General features: G+C 52.6%; 1 protein-coding gene across 1 annotated transcript in view; it reads right to left on the bottom strand.

The window, feature by feature from the left end:
• The window catches only part of Ece1 (endothelin converting enzyme 1), a 101665-nt gene extending 92665 nt beyond the window's left edge, over positions 1-9000 (bottom strand). The window contains exon 1 of the mRNA XM_036178521.1: positions 8861-9000. Within this exon, the coding sequence (XP_036034414.1) occupies positions 8861-8863 (3 nt within the window). The 5' untranslated portion in view covers positions 8864-9000. The remainder of the gene's footprint in view (positions 1-8860) is intronic.
• Between the last annotated feature and the right edge of the window lie 8617 nt (positions 9001-17617).

Genomic DNA, 17617 nt, shown 5'->3' with positions numbered 1-17617 from the left:
CAGAGAATTCTGTGAACTCTCTTGACCTATTATGTCTCCCCCACCCTGCCCACTGTTCCTGGAAGTTCAGGAAGAAGTCCACTGACCATCTAGACACTCGAGGAAAAAGAAGTGCCACCCAGGAACCACAAAGCCACAGGAATGCCTGGAATGGGGCAATAGCCAAGGACATAGGCCTGGGTGTCCCTGTAGCCACGGCTGCTCCCACCCTCATTTCTCAGTAGGCAGGAAATGTAAAGACAGGGAAAGCAGGCTCAGGCCCTCTGGGTTTCTGGGAGCCAGGTGGTGAGAACTGGGTCTCTTGGGAGAATGTTGAGGCTGAGTTCAAGTGTAGGTTTAAGATGGGTCAATCTAGCTGGTGATGACAACTTTAGCTCACTGAACCTTCCTACCAGGAACGGTGGTCTGGAAGCATTTTGCATGACCATCCTCTACCCCCTCCATTCCTAAAGTACCTAAAACCTAGCCTCTGGAGACACAGCACAGCCACAGCCTTAGGCCTGGGCGCATCTCTTGCTAGACACAACCTCTCTGCCTCGCTCCCGCCCCCTTCAGTCCATCTCGCACATAACAGCCAGGGCCTTTCGAAAACAAACCCAAAGGAGTCGCCGCATTGAAGACCTCCAGGGACTCGACATGGCTCTTGGAATGAAATGCCGATTTTTCACTTCCCCTCCAGATAAGGCTCTCACGACTAGCTCCCTTCCTGTCTACCTCCTTCTATACCTTCCCCTGATGCCTCTGCTCCTCCATGCCAGCCACCTTCCACCTTAACATGCCAAGTCCTTTGGCCCTGCACAGGCTCTCTGCACCTCCTGGTCTTTCTGCCCCAAAGTCCTCCTCCACATCTTTACCCAAACTTCCTGCTCTGGCCGCCGACTAGAGCCACCACATCGCAGCCATTTCCCCGTGCCGTGCCGTCTTCCCTCTCTCTGAAATGATGTCTCTGGCAGGTGGGCCTGCACCAGGTGTCGGGACTTTTCTCCACTGGACCTGAGCTCCTTGCAGGCTGGGATTTGATGACCACAGAGCTTTTGTCCTTTGGATGAGTTGGGACCTCATTTGGCTTTTATGACCCTGTAGGTGAAGATGGGGTGAAGTGCCCAAGGCCAGAGCCTGGGAGTGCTAAGATCACACACCCAGCCTGGCCTGATGCCAAGACTGGCTCTTTAAACCTGCTGGGGTGGGGCAGACTTAGAAGGAGGCTATCAGGAAGGGGACCGAGAGAGGAGAGCCATCTGCTCTCCCGGGGCCTCCTGTAGAGGTACAGGGTAGTCAGGGCTAAGAGATAATCTTGGTTCAACCCTGGAGATAGAAAGGCCCTACTGACAGGAGCAAGTGGTCCCCAAATAGGGAGACCACCAGAAGCCAGTGATGGGGACCTTCCATCCACATGATGCTTTGCAGAGGAGGGGAAACTCAGGCTGGGGGAAGGGAAGCTACAAGCCTAAGTCATATAGCCAATCAGTGGCAAGACAGACTCGAGGGTGAGGGGTCCCCTCCAGGGCCAGAACCCCTTCTCTAACCTGAGGAACACCAGGTGCAGTGGAATCCAGGGCTGGCAGAATGCAGCTCAGGGTCTGCCAGGCCCTAAGGGCAGGGGCAGGGCTAGCAAGGAGGAGCCGGGGCGAAACAAACAGGCCCTGGAAGCATGTTCTAGGCCAAGCACTGGGCTGGTGACAGGGAGGGGAACGGTATGCTCTGAAATGGAACATCTACGTCAGAGGATGGTGTGGCAGCCACATAAGTCAGACACGTATGGACATGAACAAGAATGTCACATTGGGTCCAAACTGAGAGCAACCCAAATGTCAGTCACAGACATTTAAAAGTTTATCTACTCAACATGACACAACTCAGCTTAACAAAGAGCAGATTCTGGAACAGGCACCAGGAGCAAAGTCCCTCGGAGGCACTCAGTAGTGACCAAAGCTGATGGGAACCAGGCCCCGAGGAGCTTGTGAGAGTTGACACTGATAAAGTTCAAACCAGGCGACAGAAAGGACAGCTAGCACATCTGGGCAGCCTGCCTGTGATGCGCCTATGGGAGCTGGAGAAGGGCATCCATCTTGGTCCAAATGTTATACAGAGGAACACCCTGGCAAAACCAGGCTGGGTAGGATGCGTGTACCCTGGGGATGTTGCCTATGTTTATGGGAGTCCATGATCTCTGTCACTGGTGTCATCTGATCACTGTTGGGCAGTGACAGTGACAGCAGCTGAGCTCTGTGGAGTGCTGGTCTCCCCAGCACTGAGCTGGGCTTTGTGGAGCCCCTAGACTCCCCAGCACTGAGCTGGGCTTTGTGGAACCCCTGGACTCCCCAGCACTGAGCTGGGCTTTGTGGAACCCCTGAACTCCCCAGCACTGAGCTGGGCTTTGTGGAGCCCCTGGACTCCCCAGCATTAAGCTGGGCTTTGTGGAACTTTAAACCCCCCAGCACTGAGCTGGGGTTTGTGGAGCCCCTGGCTCCCCAACACAGAGCTGGGGTTTGTGGAACTCCTGGACTCCCAAAAACTGAGCTAGGCTTTGTGGAACCCCTGGACTCTCCAGCACTGAGCTGGGGTTTGTGGAGCCCCTAAACCCCCAACACTGAGCTGGGGTTTGTGGAGCCCCTAAACCCCCAACACTGAGCTGGGGTTTGTGGAACCCCTGGACTCCCCAGCACTGAGCAGGACTCCTGAAACAGGATCTGTTCTAACTCCAACTCTTGCAACTACTGTACCAAAAAGTTTCAACAGTTCCACACTAGAGAGGAAACCAAGGCATAGAGCAAAAAGTGACACAACCAAAAGGGATGGAGGCGTAGCTCAATGGGTAGAGTGCCTGCCTAGCATGCATGAGGTCCTGGGTTCAATCCCCATCACTGTGTAAACCTGGGGTGATAGTACCTGTAACCCCAGCACTCATGAGGTAGAGGTAGGAGAAACAGAGGTTCAAGGCCCCCACTTTCTAGGCTACACAGAGTGATCCAGGCCAGCCTGGGCTACATAAGACCGTATCTTAATTAATTAACTAAGTATTTTTTTAAGTGATAGAACCAGATTAGATTCTGGGCTTCCTGGTCTCCAAGACTGACTCCTGAGACTCAATCAATTCCCCAGGACCCTGTTTTGCCCTGCTCTGCCTTCACAGTCTGTTCACTCTCAAGCCTGTCAGTGCCACTGCGGTCCCTCTTCTGGGGCAGAGGGGACTGGACTACTCACATGCTCAACAGACTCATTTCTGCAAAATAACTGCTTAGGAAATGCGTCCTTCCTCCCTCTCCATGAGCTGCCTCAACCCTCTGCACCCCTCTTCCAACCACACGTCACTGTGGTCTTTGCAGTCTTGGACCTCAGCCCATTCATCAGGAGCTCCGCCGTCTGACTGGGGGATCCTACTCAAGCCCAGGGCTCCCCCAGCCCAGCTCCTGACCTCAGAGCACCGGGAGGCCTCAAGGTCACAGTCCCCACCCTTGGCCGCAGTTCCCAAGTGACGCAAGCCAGCGTCTGGATTCAGAGAATCATAAAACATTTCTTTGGAATAACAAGGGCTTCCACAGCCATTTCTCCTGTCTCTTCCTGTGCCAACTCTGCTGAGTGTGCTCTCCTCGCTGACCATCCAAAACAGGGGCTGTGGGACCCCCTCCTCAGGGCACAAGGCCAGAGCTCAAGGGTCATATGAAACATGCCCCCCATCCCCTGACAGGGAAATGGTAAGGCTAGGTACAAACCAGGCCCACACAAAGCTAGGCTCGCTATGCTTACTGCTCTACAGGGGGTGCCTAAAAATGGTCATTGACTGTTCCAGCCATGTCATTTTGCAGATGGGGAAACTGAGGCCTAGGAAGGAAGAGTATCTTATTGGGGTCTCTGCACTTGGCCTTGGTTCTCCTGGAGTACCTGCAGGGGCAGCAGATGGGAGGGGGAGGCTCTGGCTCCAGGCAGAAGTAAATATTGACATGATGTGTTTACACTGTAACCCGAGTCCTCCTGGCTGCCTGCCGCCTCCACCCGCCTCCACCCGCCTCCGCATCCCAGCCAAGAAGGCAAAGGAGCAGGCCAAGAGGTGGGCTTGGAGAAGCCACTTCTGGGCCAGAGGCTGTGCCACCTACACACAGGAGCACGTGGTCCGAAATCCCAGGACACCTGGAGTCAGAGGGCCTGGGTAGTGCCAGGCAGGGAGTGACTGTCACAGAAGCCAGGGAGATGGGAGGTCTGGATCGGGTTCCAGACCTAGCTCAGCCATTCCTCAGCAGTGGGACCCGAGGATAGTGAGCAAAGGCAATCCTGTCAAAGGAACCAGGCCACCAGCCTTTCAGCCTGGCCAGCGTCCAGCCCCAGAAGCCCCCAGTACCTCTGCCTGTTGCCCAGTGGTCCTGTTCCCATCCTCAGGGGCTTTCTCAGGAAGGCTAAATGAAGTGGCAGCTAAGGGCCAAAGGCTTTTGCTACCTAGTTCAAGTCCTCAGCTTCCAAAGTGAGCTCTGGACATTGACTTTCACAACCCCAGACCTAAGAAACCTTGTCCCTGGGTTTGAAGAGACGATTAAAACATGTAAGAGACTGAGGGTGGTGGGCGTGGGCAGGGGCCCTCTCTCTAAACTCCTGAGTGGTTCCCTACTGTCCTTAGAATCAAGGGCAGATCCCCCACATGACCCTCCCCAGGGGCAGCTGCTCTGGCCGGCTGTCAGACATCATCCTTTGCACCCCTCATGAGCAAGCGCCTTCCTCACCTTACATGCATAGCTCCCCATGGTCTGAAGCCCCTCCTGGTCCCATTCACACTTCTGTGGTGGTGGAGACTGAGTTTTGAGTTTTGCTATGCATCCCTCAGCTGGTCTCAAACTTTGGGCAATCCTCTTGCCGCTGTTTCTTCAAGGTCAGGGTTATAAGCTTACATCATGAAGCCTGACTCCACTCATTCATTCTTCAGGCCGTATCTTGAGGACTGAAGAATGTCATGGTCTCAAGGAGCCTCTTAAGATCCCCAGGACAGGTTCCCCATCCCATCCCCCCACATCTCCATAGCAACAGGAACTGCGCTTGTCATTTCCTGCCCATAGGCTTGCCTATCAGACTGTGGCAGAGACATGTCAATCTCAGCCACACTGACCACAGCCCCGGGCCTTGTGCTGTCCCAGGCCGACTTGGTGGGTGCGTGAACTGACGATGAGCGGCCAGGTGCACACAGTCACTGCAAGTGGACGAACAGAGCAGATATGCAAAAACAATTAGCTGATGGTCCCCCTCCTTGTCTCCTGCTCTCCAAGCCCCCCACTCCCGGGAGGATGGAAGTCTCTGTAATTCTATCTTAGAAACTGCAATCATTCCTTCCCAGAAGGCAACAGCAGCTTTCTTTACCAAAAACTGGGGCAATTCAACGAAACATGAGTAACCATCACTGCTCAGCTACTTGGCCAAGAACAAGTATAGGGACATGAATAATCCAGTGTAATCCAGTTTCTAGGACAGGCCCACTGCCCAGGGCAGGGTGGTCACCACCATACACCTCCTATCTTCAAATAATAACACTGTCCCTTGTGTTTTTAATAATTTCTGCATGTTTCCATGACAGTACCCTCACAATGACATCCTCAAAAGCAGAGTACATCTGCCCCTCATGAGAGGGGAGGAGGCAGAGAGAGGGAGGATGCCTGACCTGAGGTCACACAGCAAACTGATGAGACATCTGGATTCAAATTTGGGCTCTGGATCTTGTCTTCAACTCAACCTCTGTCCAGTGAAGATCTCCTCCATTCAACAGTGGTCCAAGCTCAGTCGCCCTCCTCCAGTGTGGAATGTGAAGGACTGGTTCACAGGAATACACCAGAACAGTGTGGGAGTCCAGGCTTCTTCCCTTCAACCCCTCTGCCTCATTAGTCCTCCTAGTACCTAGCAGGCCCATGCCTTCTCCATACCGCCTCGCTGTGCTCCTGGACCACCTCCTTCCTATCTCTGTGCCTGCCACTGGGTGGTTTGAGGACATCTGGAGGTAGAGAGATATAAAAAGCCTCTTGGGAGTCCTCATCCCACAGCTTGGGCTGAGGGTGAGGGGGCGCTTTCCACAGGAGGCCGTTAAGAACCGTGCTGATTCTCTGCCAAGAGGTTAGGGAACTGGGTGGGGAGCTGGGAGTACCAGGGAGATCCAGCACCAACAACAGGAAACAGCCTGTATAGGGCAAAGGAACCCCATTAGGAACCTGGGAGGCAGAGGACAACTGGGCTCTGCTGGAGGGGTGGGATGCTGGATTTAAGACTCAGAGTGAAGTAGCCCTGAATCCCAGCCCCTCTTGGGAATGATGGCAAAGGAACCAGCTTTAGGGGAACCCAAGGAGGCCTGGCGTCAGTCCTCACCCCACCCACTCATGATACATCAACACTGTGCGTCAGCAGACTACAGTGGGCTCCCCCCACCCCAACCCCGGCAGTCAAGGCTTCTGCTCTCTGTCCCTGCTATTTCCCAGGTCTGCCTTGTCCTCTCTCACCTGCTCCCACATACCTGAATGGTAAACAGCCCTATTCTGGCCCTATCCTGAGTATTCTGTGTCCACACACCTCTGATCCAATATCACACAGGTCTCCCCCCCCCCAACATGTTTTACTATTCTGATTATATTGGCTTAATGACTCTCCCATCTCTCCAGCCAAAATGGAACACTTGCTGGGTACTACACAGCCACCCCCCTGAAGGATGCGATAGCTGGCCTGAGGATGTTCAGGGATGGGTAGAAGCCCCGTCAACACAGGGTTTGTGTCCCTTTTCCTCCCTTGTACAAGGTCCAGCACAGAGCAAGATCCTGCCGTCTTCTCCCTAAACATGATAAATATGAGCAGCTCTTCCAGACCAGAAAATAGGATGGAGGGTTAGCAGAACTTCCTAATTTGAGCTCAAGGTTGCAAAAGAAGGCAAATGGTATTCCAAACACTCTCACTTGGGTTTATCTCAGCCTGATCCCCACACCATCCCAGGAGACAGGAACCATCACCCATCTCATTGATGAGAGTGCATGATGGGCTATTTATAATACAGCCCGACCAAAGATCCTGCAGGGACGTGAAGGAGCTGGGATTAGAACCCCAATCTGTTTGGGGACAAAGTCTACAGTCTTTCTGGTGGGCTGGGAAGCTTTTCAGGTGTTAGTCAGGGATAGCCCAGCCAGCTGAGAGCAGGTGTTGCTCCTGCAGAGGACCCTCAGGGGTCATTCCAAGCACCTACATGGGGGCTCATAACTGTTACTCCAGTTCCTGGAGCTCCAACACTCTCTTCCAGCCTCCGTATGTCCCGGGCATGCATGTGTTATTCTTACACACATGCAAGTCAAGCATTCATACAAATAAAATTAAATTTAAAAAAAAAATGTTACCAAGGAGGAGTGGATGGTTAGTTAGTTTGAGCCCAGGCTGCCCTTGAACTTAGGATTGGCCTGTCTCAGTCTCCCAAACACTGGGACCAGCAGCATGCACCACCACACCAGACTTTCTGGTGTTTTGTAAGGAGGAAAAAGTGCTCTCTTTGTGAGCAGCTCAGGTCAGGGTGGGTACAGAGAGAGGATGTGTAACTTCCAAGTCTTTCCCTCTTTCACCGCTCTCTCACATCCTCAGTCTTTAAATCAAGAGCTGGTCCACAGGTGATGCATTCCCCAGCCATGAAACTATCCAAGCAGCACAGACCTGGGAGGTTCTTAATGGGGAAGGTAAGTCGGGTCCAAGATGATCTCTGGCCACCTTGGGGGCAAAATTAAGTCATCAGTCTCTACAGGGACAAGTGATGTCTCGTGGGAAAGATGCCAGTGGGTAAGAGAGGAGAGTCAGAGGACAGAGGAAAGGGGTATCTAAGGGTATGTTCCTATGGGGGGGGCAGGGGCAGGAGCTGGGGTGCAGGGGCTGGGTGGCTGATCCTGGAGCTGTCACTGCAGCCTTTTCAGCTCTATGTACCCCTTCATTCCTCACTGAACCCCTCAGGCTTGGAAGTGACATCATAGAGGCAGGCAAGTCTCTGGGACCAACTGCAGAGAGCCCAGACAGATCTCAGGCCAGACAGAGTGCCTTGGATCCAGTGCACAGGCCAAAGAGCCAGCTCTAGAGGAGGCAGTCAGAGGTCCACAGGGAGAGAAGCACACCTGGCATGTGGTGGAGGCAATAACAGGCCCTGGAAAGGCAACCTGACGCCTTGGCTCTGGGCCAGAGACAACTCACCTCCCAGAAGCTCTCAAAAGCAACTGGATTAGATGGATGTCACTCCTAGGGCTTAAGCCCCCAACGAAATCCCCTCCCTCAAGGATCCCCTTTATTCTGGTGCTTTTGCCCAAAGGAGTCAGCACTTGGCCCCTCCTCTGAGGAATCATTACAGGGAGATGCTGGGAACACCAGATAACTCACAGAACCTCAGACTGTCCGGTCCTCTCAGTGCCACCTCACACCATGCGCCACAGCAGGATCAGCAAGCAGTAAGAGAAAAGTATTCAGTCTCCCAAGATGTACAGAGCGTTCTCGAACCCCAAACCCACTTGAACTATGCGGGATGTGAGCTCCAGGCCAGCCGAACCCTGACATCTCTGAATCGACCCGGCCTGGCTGCCCAAGATCTCCACGCCAAACGAAGCTCAGAGACTTACACATATCCCAAACCTATCTCACCAACTGCCCCCCCAAACCCAACGCGCCACCCCAAGTCTTCCACGCAAGGCCAGAACTAGCAACCCAGAAACAAGGTACTCGCAGCCCAAACGACCCCCGGCTCCACGCCTGAGTACAGCGGGTCGCCGGCCGCAGCTGCAGGGGACGCCCAGCCCCCCCGCGAGCCGGCCAGGATGCCATCGCCGCGCTACTGCTGGGACCGTCGGGGCTGCACGGAGCCCCGGCGGACTGCGGGCGTACTCACCATTGCTCGCGGGCTCAGAACGACCCGGTTCTGGCTGCGCCTCCCGCTGGGGCTCTGGCTTCGGCTTCGGCTTCGGCTGCTCAGCGAGGCGATGCGCTCTCCGCTCGCACAGCGCGGCTAGCTGCCGGGGGCGGCGCGCGCTGCTCGGGCGCCCAGGCCAGGGGGCGGGGCCCTCCGCGAACCAATACCGAGGCGCGGAGGCTGCGGGCCCGGGGAGCAACAGCCAATCAGGCGCGTAGGCCGAACCCCCACCCCCACCCCCTTAGGCTTCTTAACTCGTAGCGTGCCGGAGAGCAGGAGACCCTGGCTGCCCCGGTTGCCGGCGGGTCCAGGAGCGCGCGCCCAATCCTGTAGCTCCGGATGCCTAGACTAGACCTCGCCGGGACCTGCTTCTAGGGACAGATGGAGCGGGCGACAGGTCCACCTGTACCCAGTTAGGGTTCTGGGAGTCTTGGCGACCTTTGTCTGCACTGGAGTATGACCCTGATCGCTGCAGCTGCGAGTGTGTGTGTGTGTGTGTGTGTGTGTGTGTGTGTGTGTGTGTGTGTGTGTATGCAAGAAGGGAGGGAGGGAGGAGAGGAGGAGAGGAGGAGACGGGAAAAGGGGGAAGGAATGGATTCTGCATGCCTGTGTATTTATGTGGAAAGACAGAAGACTATATTTGGGGATTGTTACGCGCGAGAGAGGGGCGAAGGAAAGAGAGGTGGAATGAAGGTCTGGCAGGCGTGGGCACTTATATTTGCAGTAGAGAAACTTTCTCCTCATGCCTGCTGCGCAGGTGCAGAGGAGGAAAGCACAGGGAAACTGTGTGTGCTGTGTGAGCTGGGCGTTTGTGACCTGTTGCGCACACATGTGGGTGTGGTAGAAAGAGGCTTTGTGCCTCTGTTGTCAAAGAGTAGACAGTGAATCCCGTTTGGTGCACGTGTATGCGCATGCACAGTTGAGGAACATGGCAGAGATTTGCCACAACTTTGTAGACGATTCGGTTTGTGAGACAGAGAAGTCAATGTATCCTGTGTGGTGAATGTGTGTTTTGTTTGTGTGACTTTGTTTTGTGACTTTGTTTTTTAAAGACAAGTCTTAGGGCTGTAAAGATGGCTCAGTGGTTAAGAGCATGACCTGCTCTTACATAGATAGGGGGGAGTGGGGAAGGGGGTAGAGGGGTGGGGGTTGGTTCCCAGCACCACTATCACATGGCTCACAACTCTCTGTAACTCCAGCTGTAAGGGATCCAGTGCCCTATTCTGACATCTTCAGACACCTGCATTCACACATTCACATAACCACACACAGACAACAAACACATACACATAATTAAAAAAGACAAACAAACTGCTGTGCCATGTAATACTCGCCTTTAATTCCAGCACTTGGGAGGCAGAGGAAGATGGATCTCCAAGTTCAAGGCCAGCCTGCTCTACAGAGAGAGTTTCAGGACAGGCAGGGCTACATAGAGAAACCATGTCTCAAAACAAACAAACAAACAAACAACCAGAGATGAGTCTCGCAGTACCTAGCCCAGGCTGGCCCGAAAGCCCAGTCCTGCCTCTGCCTCTAGAGTGCTTGAGGTTACAGGTATGCTCACTACGCATCACTCATGTGACTTCTGTCATTGTCTGTATTTGCATGGCGTCAAGAAAAGAAACAAATGTATAAGGAATGTGATCTATATGTTGAGAGACAAGGACATCCTGGAAGAATCGAGGTGGGTTTCTGAAGGACGGTTAGGAGCTGGTGAAGCAGGAGAGGAAGATCTGGGGAGTCTCACCTACCATCCGCAGAAGGCAAGGAGGAGGGGAGGGCTGAACTGGCTGGAGAGGTGGTAGGTTTGGGAAGAGCAAGAACCACTATGAGGGAAGAGTAGAAAAAGCTGGCTGCAATCCCCTTCTGGGGCCTGTCCCTGAGCACCCTTTGACACATCAGGAAAGAAAAGGCAGCCCCAGGCTTGGGATGCAAAGCAAGGTTGTCTGCTCCTGGACTGTGTGTCTGTGGGAGCTTGGAGGGGTAGACACAGTGCTCCATAGCCCCTTCCACTTGGCAGCACTCTGGATGTTCGCTCTGGAGGTGCAGGTGCAGGGAGGAGATCACAGAGTATGTACACTGACAGCAGCAGATAGGAAGCCTGGGAGGAGTTCAGGCTGTGCCGCATGTGGGGGGCTTCCATGACGACAGCCTAAGAGAACATATACACACCGTCTGCCCCTGACCTGTTTCTTCCCTTTTTGGTTTTTTACAAGACAGGTTTTCTTGTAACCCAGGCTGGCCTCACACTCCTTGTATAGCATGTAGTGGAAGTATCCTGGGACTCCTGATCCTCTTGCCTCTGCCTCCCAAGTGCAAGAGATTACAGGTGCTCACCCCCATGCCCAGCATTTATGGTGGTGCATGCATGCTAGGCAAGCAGTCAACCAACTGTTGCTATGGCTTCAGCCTGGGCTAAGCTTTTTGGCTCCTCCTCAGGTGACCTCCCAGGAGTCTCAATGTGTCACCTGGAGAGATATCATAAATCCAGAAAGAGTGAAAGCCTACCCAGTTACCCCAGCTCTGCACTTGTCAGTACATGGTTGTGGATGGTTCTCTCTCCTCTCTGAGCCTCAGTTTTCTCCTCTGTAAAATGGGGTTGCCATTCCCACCTGTCTCATTCTACCAATAAGAAAGCTCTGGGAATTTGCGTACAATGTGGATACTTTGTGGACCGCTACATTTAAAACCTGAAGCCCACTTGCTTTGCTTAAAAAAAAAGTTCAGAAGCTGATTGTAGTGGAGTATAACCTTTCATCTCAGCGGCATGGGAGGCAGAAGCAGAGGCAGAGCCAGGCAGATCTCTGTGAGTTTGAGGCCAGCCTGGTCTACATAGTGAATTCCAGGTCAGCCAGAACCACAAAGTGATACCCTGGGGGGGGGGGGCGGGGGGGGGGGAGCGGGGAGGACCAGAAAGAAACAAAATGAATGTGTTGTCAGTCAGGATCACATCTGCCTTAAAGAGGGAATGATTGACAAGTGGCACTGAGCCTCCAGTCCGCTTTGTGATGCCAGGGCTTGGGGACACAGGGTGAATGTGTTCAGTTAATAAAGAGTCCTTTAACAATTTCCATAGCATCTATGTGCCCTTTGTTCTCCATTAAAGTCCAGCAATAAATTACAAAGAGGGTGTGGCGGCACAGGCCTGCAGTCCAGCACATAGGAGGTAGAGGCATGACGGGCAGGTGTGCAAGGCAGCTTAAGCTATGTTAGTCCAGGCTGGCCCGAGCTACAGGAGACCTTTTTTCTTTCTTTTTGTTCATTTTGTTTTGTTGTTGTTGTTTTGTTTTGTTTTGTTTTTCGAGACAGGGTTTCTCTATGTAGCTCTGGCTGTCCTGGAACTCACTCTGTTGACCAGGCTGGCCTTGAAATCACAGAGATCTGCCTGCTCAGGAGACCTTATTTTAAAACCAAAACCAAAAGAAAAAAAGTTCAAGTCTCATGACCACATTTGGCTCACACATACCATAGACATCCTGGAATGCTTTATCACTGGTTCAGCAGTAGCAAGATGTGGTCCCAGCTCTGTGAGGACGATGTGGGGGAGGGGCTGGCAAGACAGCCCAGTGGGTAAAGGTGCTTGTCACCAAGCCTAATAATTTCAGTTTATCCCTGGGAAGTCCTGTGGTGGAAGGAGAAAATATCCACAAACCATCCTGTTGTTTGGTTTTGTCTCTTCTGGGGGCCGCCACCCAGCTCCCAAATAAGTCACACACAGAGGCTTATACTTAATTATCAATGCCCGGTCTTAGTTTGGCTTGTTTCTTGCCAGCTTTCCTTAACTTAAATTATCCAGTCTACCTTTCACCGCTGGGCTTTTCCCGTTCTCTTACTTCTGTAAATCTTACTCTTACTCCGTGGCTGGCTGTGTAGCGGGATGGCTGGCCCCTGGAGTCCTCCTCCTTCTCTGGCTGCCTCATTCTCCTATCTTCTCCCAGATTTCTCCTTCTGTTTTTCCTCTCTGTCTGCCAGCCCTGCCTATTTCTCTCTCCTGCTTTGCTATTGGCCGTTCAGCTCTTTATTAGGCCATCATTAGGCAGGCACAGCTTCACAGAGTTAAACAAATGCAACATCAACAAAAGTAACACACTGCAAAATAATATTCTACCACCTCATCCTCTGACCTCCATGTGCTCACGTACCCAGACCCCTAACCCTGCCTGCAGTAAACACATAAATACATAAAAAAGCAAAGGAGAGAGACTGTGCCTTCTCTGTCCTAAAGGGGCACATGGGTGAACAGGACCTGCAGCCTGACAAAGCTACTGGCTGGGCCAGCACCAAAGCCAAGAGTAGAGTGGAGACCTTCTCATGCCATGAACAAGGCTTGTCTGTGCCACCCTGCTGCTCTGGGGAAGGCCACTTCAGGCCTAATGGAAATCGGGTGTGGGTGGGGGGTGTCAATGAGAAGAGCCTCTGGCACCTCTATCCCTTACCCAGGGATCTAGAGGTCATCTCCAGAAGGCTTTCTGAGAACCCAGGAATGCCTAGCATTTGCCATGTGCCTGACAATCCCAACACTTCTGAAGTGAAGAGGCCATGGTTCAGCCTGCTTCCGTGTTACTGGCGAGAGAATTGAAAAGAGAACAGCTAGTGTGCCCCCAGGCCTGCTCACGCCTGGAGTCTAGCACTTGGGAAATGGGGGCAAGAGGATCAGAAGTTCAAGGTCGGGCCTGGAGAGGTGGCTCAGCCGCTAAGAGCACTGGCTGCTCTTGTGGGGACCCAGGTTCTATTCCCAGCACTCTGGTGATGGCTCCCAACATCTGTCACTCCAGTTCAGGAGGTTCTGTTGCCCTGTTCTGGCCTGCACGTTGTATACAAACACACACAAAGGCAAAACACCTATAAACATAAAGTAATACAATAAACTTAAATTTAGAAAAGAAGAAGCTCAAGGCCGTCTCCAAATTCAAGGCCAGTTTGGACTATATAAGATCCTAATGAGAGAGAGAGAGAGAGAGAGAGAGAGAGAGAGAGAGAGAGAACTAGACAACAGCAGAGATATCCACAGTGTGGTCCTCGTAAGAACCCTCTGCAGACAGCATCCAGATGCAGTAGGGTATCCGAGTTCACCAGGCCCCTCACCAGAGACCACAAATAGCCGGCCCCTCCCTTCTTCCCCGACTACTGGGCAGCTGCCCTGGGCTTTACTCGGTGGTTAGAGTAGAGGGAAGGGGGAGATGAGCTGCAGAGAAAGGGTGGAGACTGCAGGGAGAACAGAGAGGAGAGGACCCAGAGTGGAGAGAGACCAGGACACGGATTCTGGGGCTGCTGCATGAGGTGTTGAGAGAGTGTGGACAGAAGGGAGGAAGGAGGGAGCAGAGAAAGTATCAGGAGGTGGAGGCTGGGCCTGGACTATAGAAACGGACAAAAGAGAGCAAGGTGGGTGGGGAAAGCAGGAAGGGAATTTTGGAAACTTATTGGGGTGATATGTGAGATTTCATTTCATAGACCCAAAAAGCTGAATAAATAGTTATATTGTTTTTCAGGTGGATGAGTTAAAGGTAAAGGCACTTGCTGTAAAATCCTGATTTCTTGCTGGATAGTGGCGGTGGGGGCGCACGCCTTTAATCCCAGCACTTGGGAGGCAGAGGCAGGCGGATCTCTGTGAGTTCGAGGCCAGCCTGGTCTACAGAGTGAGGTCCAGGAAAGGCGCAAAGCCACACAGAGAAGCCCTGTCTCAAAAAACAAAACAAACAAACCAAAAGATCCTGACTTCTTGAGCTGGATCCCTAGAGTCCATGGTTTGGAAGGAGAGAATTGAATTCCTTCCACCCATTGTTCTCTGACTACCACACACTCACATGGCATGTGCGTGTGCACACACACACACACACACACACACACATACACACATACACACACATACACACACACATACACACACACATCATGCAGACACATAAAATAATAAACAAATTTTTAAAATTTAATATTTGCAACAGAGGAATTAATGAGTCTAGTAAAACAAGACAGGCAGGCCTCAAGGTGGCTCAGCTTCAACAGATTACATTGTTACTGGCTTCCCCTCGAGCACCAGGCCCACACGAAGGCAAAACATGCATGCACAGAATAAAACCATGATTTAAAAATGTTGGAGTGAGATGTGTGTGTGTGTGTGTGTGTGTGTGTGTGTGTGTGTGTGTGTGTATAGGGTCATGATTCCAGGTTGACCTTTGTCTTGACTAGGGTTTCTATTGCTGTGAAAAGACACCATGACCACAACAACTCTTATAAAGAAAAACATTTAACTGAGGTGGTGGCTTACAATTTCAGAGGTTTAGCTCTTTATCATCATGGCAGGGAGGATGGTGCTGGCTACATCTTGATCAGAAGCAATAGGAAGTGGACTGAGGCACTGGGCGAGGCTTGGCCATATATGAGACCTCACAGCCCACCCCAACAATGACATTCTTCCTCCAGCAAGGCCACACCCACTCCAACAAGGCCACACCTCCTAAGAGTGCCACTCCCTTTGAGCTTATGGGGGCCAGTTACAGTCAAAGACCACAGCCTTGCACTTGTGGTACTCCTGACTCCATCACCTGAGCACTAGAATTCATGTTTGGTTTCAGCCTGGGCCTTGTATATACTAAGCAAGCACTCTACAACATCGCTACATAGCAAGTTCAAGGCCATCCTGAGCTATACGAGCACTGTTTTTTGTTTTGTTTTGTTTTCTTTTCTTTTCTTTTAAATTCACCCCTGGACTGTCTGGGGACTGCTGTGGTTAGAGCTTTCCTGGAAAACTAGCCTCAGAGGCAAAGCAAAACCTGGCAGTCCCGGGGCTGGGCGGGGGCTCCACTGGGAGGCCATCGGCTGCTGTAGTTACGGGCGGTTGCAGCCTTTGGGCTGAGGTGAGGCACCCTTGAAACAGAACCAGGTTGTTCCGCCTGCTGAGTCCAGGGCATGGGAAAGGTCAGAGCCACCCTGCTAAAGTTGTCCCCTCCCCTTGAATGCCCTTCTCTCAGCAGTCAGCTGCTTGAGTCCAAGCCATCACAGCCCTTGTGAGCCTTTCCTGGCCACTTTGATCTTTCAGGGGGCAGATGGGGTCTTCCCCATCTCAGCTCACTCACACCTCCCTGTGGCTGTCCATATACACTCCTACCCTCCCCTGCCCCTTTGGCCTCCTCCCGTGGTCTCCTCAGCCTGACTCTAATTCTGCAGCCCATTTACAGGCCCAGCACACAGTGCTCCAGAAATGTCAATCAAACTCCTCTCTTCAATGACTATTGTTTTAGACTTCATAGGACCCCCATTTAACAACAAAAAAAATCCTGGGGATCAGAGGGGTGAAGTGACTTGTCCCGTGTCACACAACCAGTCTGGCAGTGTGGGATTTGAACCTGCTTCTCGTTCACGGCTCTTCCCCTCCACTATGATGTATGTGTCACCCTACAGCCTGCTCCCATGGGGGTGGAGGGAGAATGTGGATGCCCCCTGCACCTGCACAAGGTGTGGCCCTTGAGTATGGAGAGAGCTACGTAAAATCTGTAGGGCTCACTCTCCTTGGATATGAAAGGAAAGGTTGGATATTTTTAGTTTGTGATCCTGCTAGTCCCTTTGCACCATCTAGGGAGCTGTGAGAAGTGCCTGATGGCTGATCCTTCCTGGTCAATTGACTTCTAATCCCTAGTGGAGAGGTCCCAAAGTATATCAAACCTCAGGGGCTTTGTATTCCCCGATAGAGAACACACAGCTAGCAATAGGTAGGAAATCACTTTTCCCTGCAGGATGCAAAGAGCAGGACATGGTGCTGTGCAGAGGTGAGTTCTGGTTCCCACCTACCCCTTCCTTTGCCAAGCCTGGTGTGGACAGCCTCACTCAGCGTGGTTGTAGGTCACACAGCTGAGAAATGGCCTCATGGGCTTTCATCCAATTCTGTTGCTAGGAGCTACAGGCCCTTGAGAGAAAGTCCTGGGCAGGTACAGGAGGAGAGTGGGCAGGCTGGTCCCCTCCCAGCCTGCAGGTCTCCTAACATCCGGGTTGGCTGCTGTCCCTGTGACCTGTGAGGTGTGCTGAGATCCATGGCTCTCTAACCGCATGACTCACACTGTTTGGGCTGCTGCTGTCTGTGGAGACACCATGAAGTCATTGTGCCCCGGCCACCTCCTAGCCTAACACGTGCCCGGGCACCTCCACTACCCACTGAGGTCCAGGCTCCCGCTGTGGCAGGCCAGAAAAGACATGTAGTCAGTGAGTATGGCATCATGGGTGGGGTGGGCAAAAACAACTCTGTGGGAGACTGACGCTACTAACCTTGATGCTGGTCACAGACAGACCTCATGTCCATCACCGCCCCTCACTTGTGTGTGGTCTAGGGCCAACCCTCAGCTTTCTGTGAGCTCTACAGATGGCGTGGAAAAGGGCTTACAGCCAAGTGTGGTGGCTCATGCCTACATTTTAGTGCCTGAGAGGCAGAATGCTTACTTTATTCCAAGGCTCTGATGGTGGATATTCCATCCCTAAGGCTTCTGTGGTGGGTGCTTTTGACTAACAGCTTAGGGATGGGATGATTTGTTTCAGCTCATGGTTTGGAGGTTTTACTCTATGGTCCTCTGGTTCTATTTCTTTCAGGCCTATGGAAAAGCAGGACACTGTGGTGAAGGAAGCTGCTTACCTCATGGAAGCCAGGAAGCAGAGAGGGAGAAAGAGGCTGGGGACAGATGGACCCTTCAAGGGCACATCCTCAGCGGCTCACTTTCTTCACCAAGGCCCTGCCTCCTTGTTTCTACC

The sequence above is a fragment of the Onychomys torridus genome, chromosome 2 (assembly GCF_903995425.1).
Source record: "Onychomys torridus chromosome 2, mOncTor1.1, whole genome shotgun sequence".
Classification (NCBI taxonomy): Eukaryota; Metazoa; Chordata; class Mammalia; order Rodentia; family Cricetidae; genus Onychomys; species Onychomys torridus.
The sequence above is the reverse complement of the archived record's forward strand: the minus strand, read 5'-3'. Positions and strand labels throughout refer to the sequence as shown.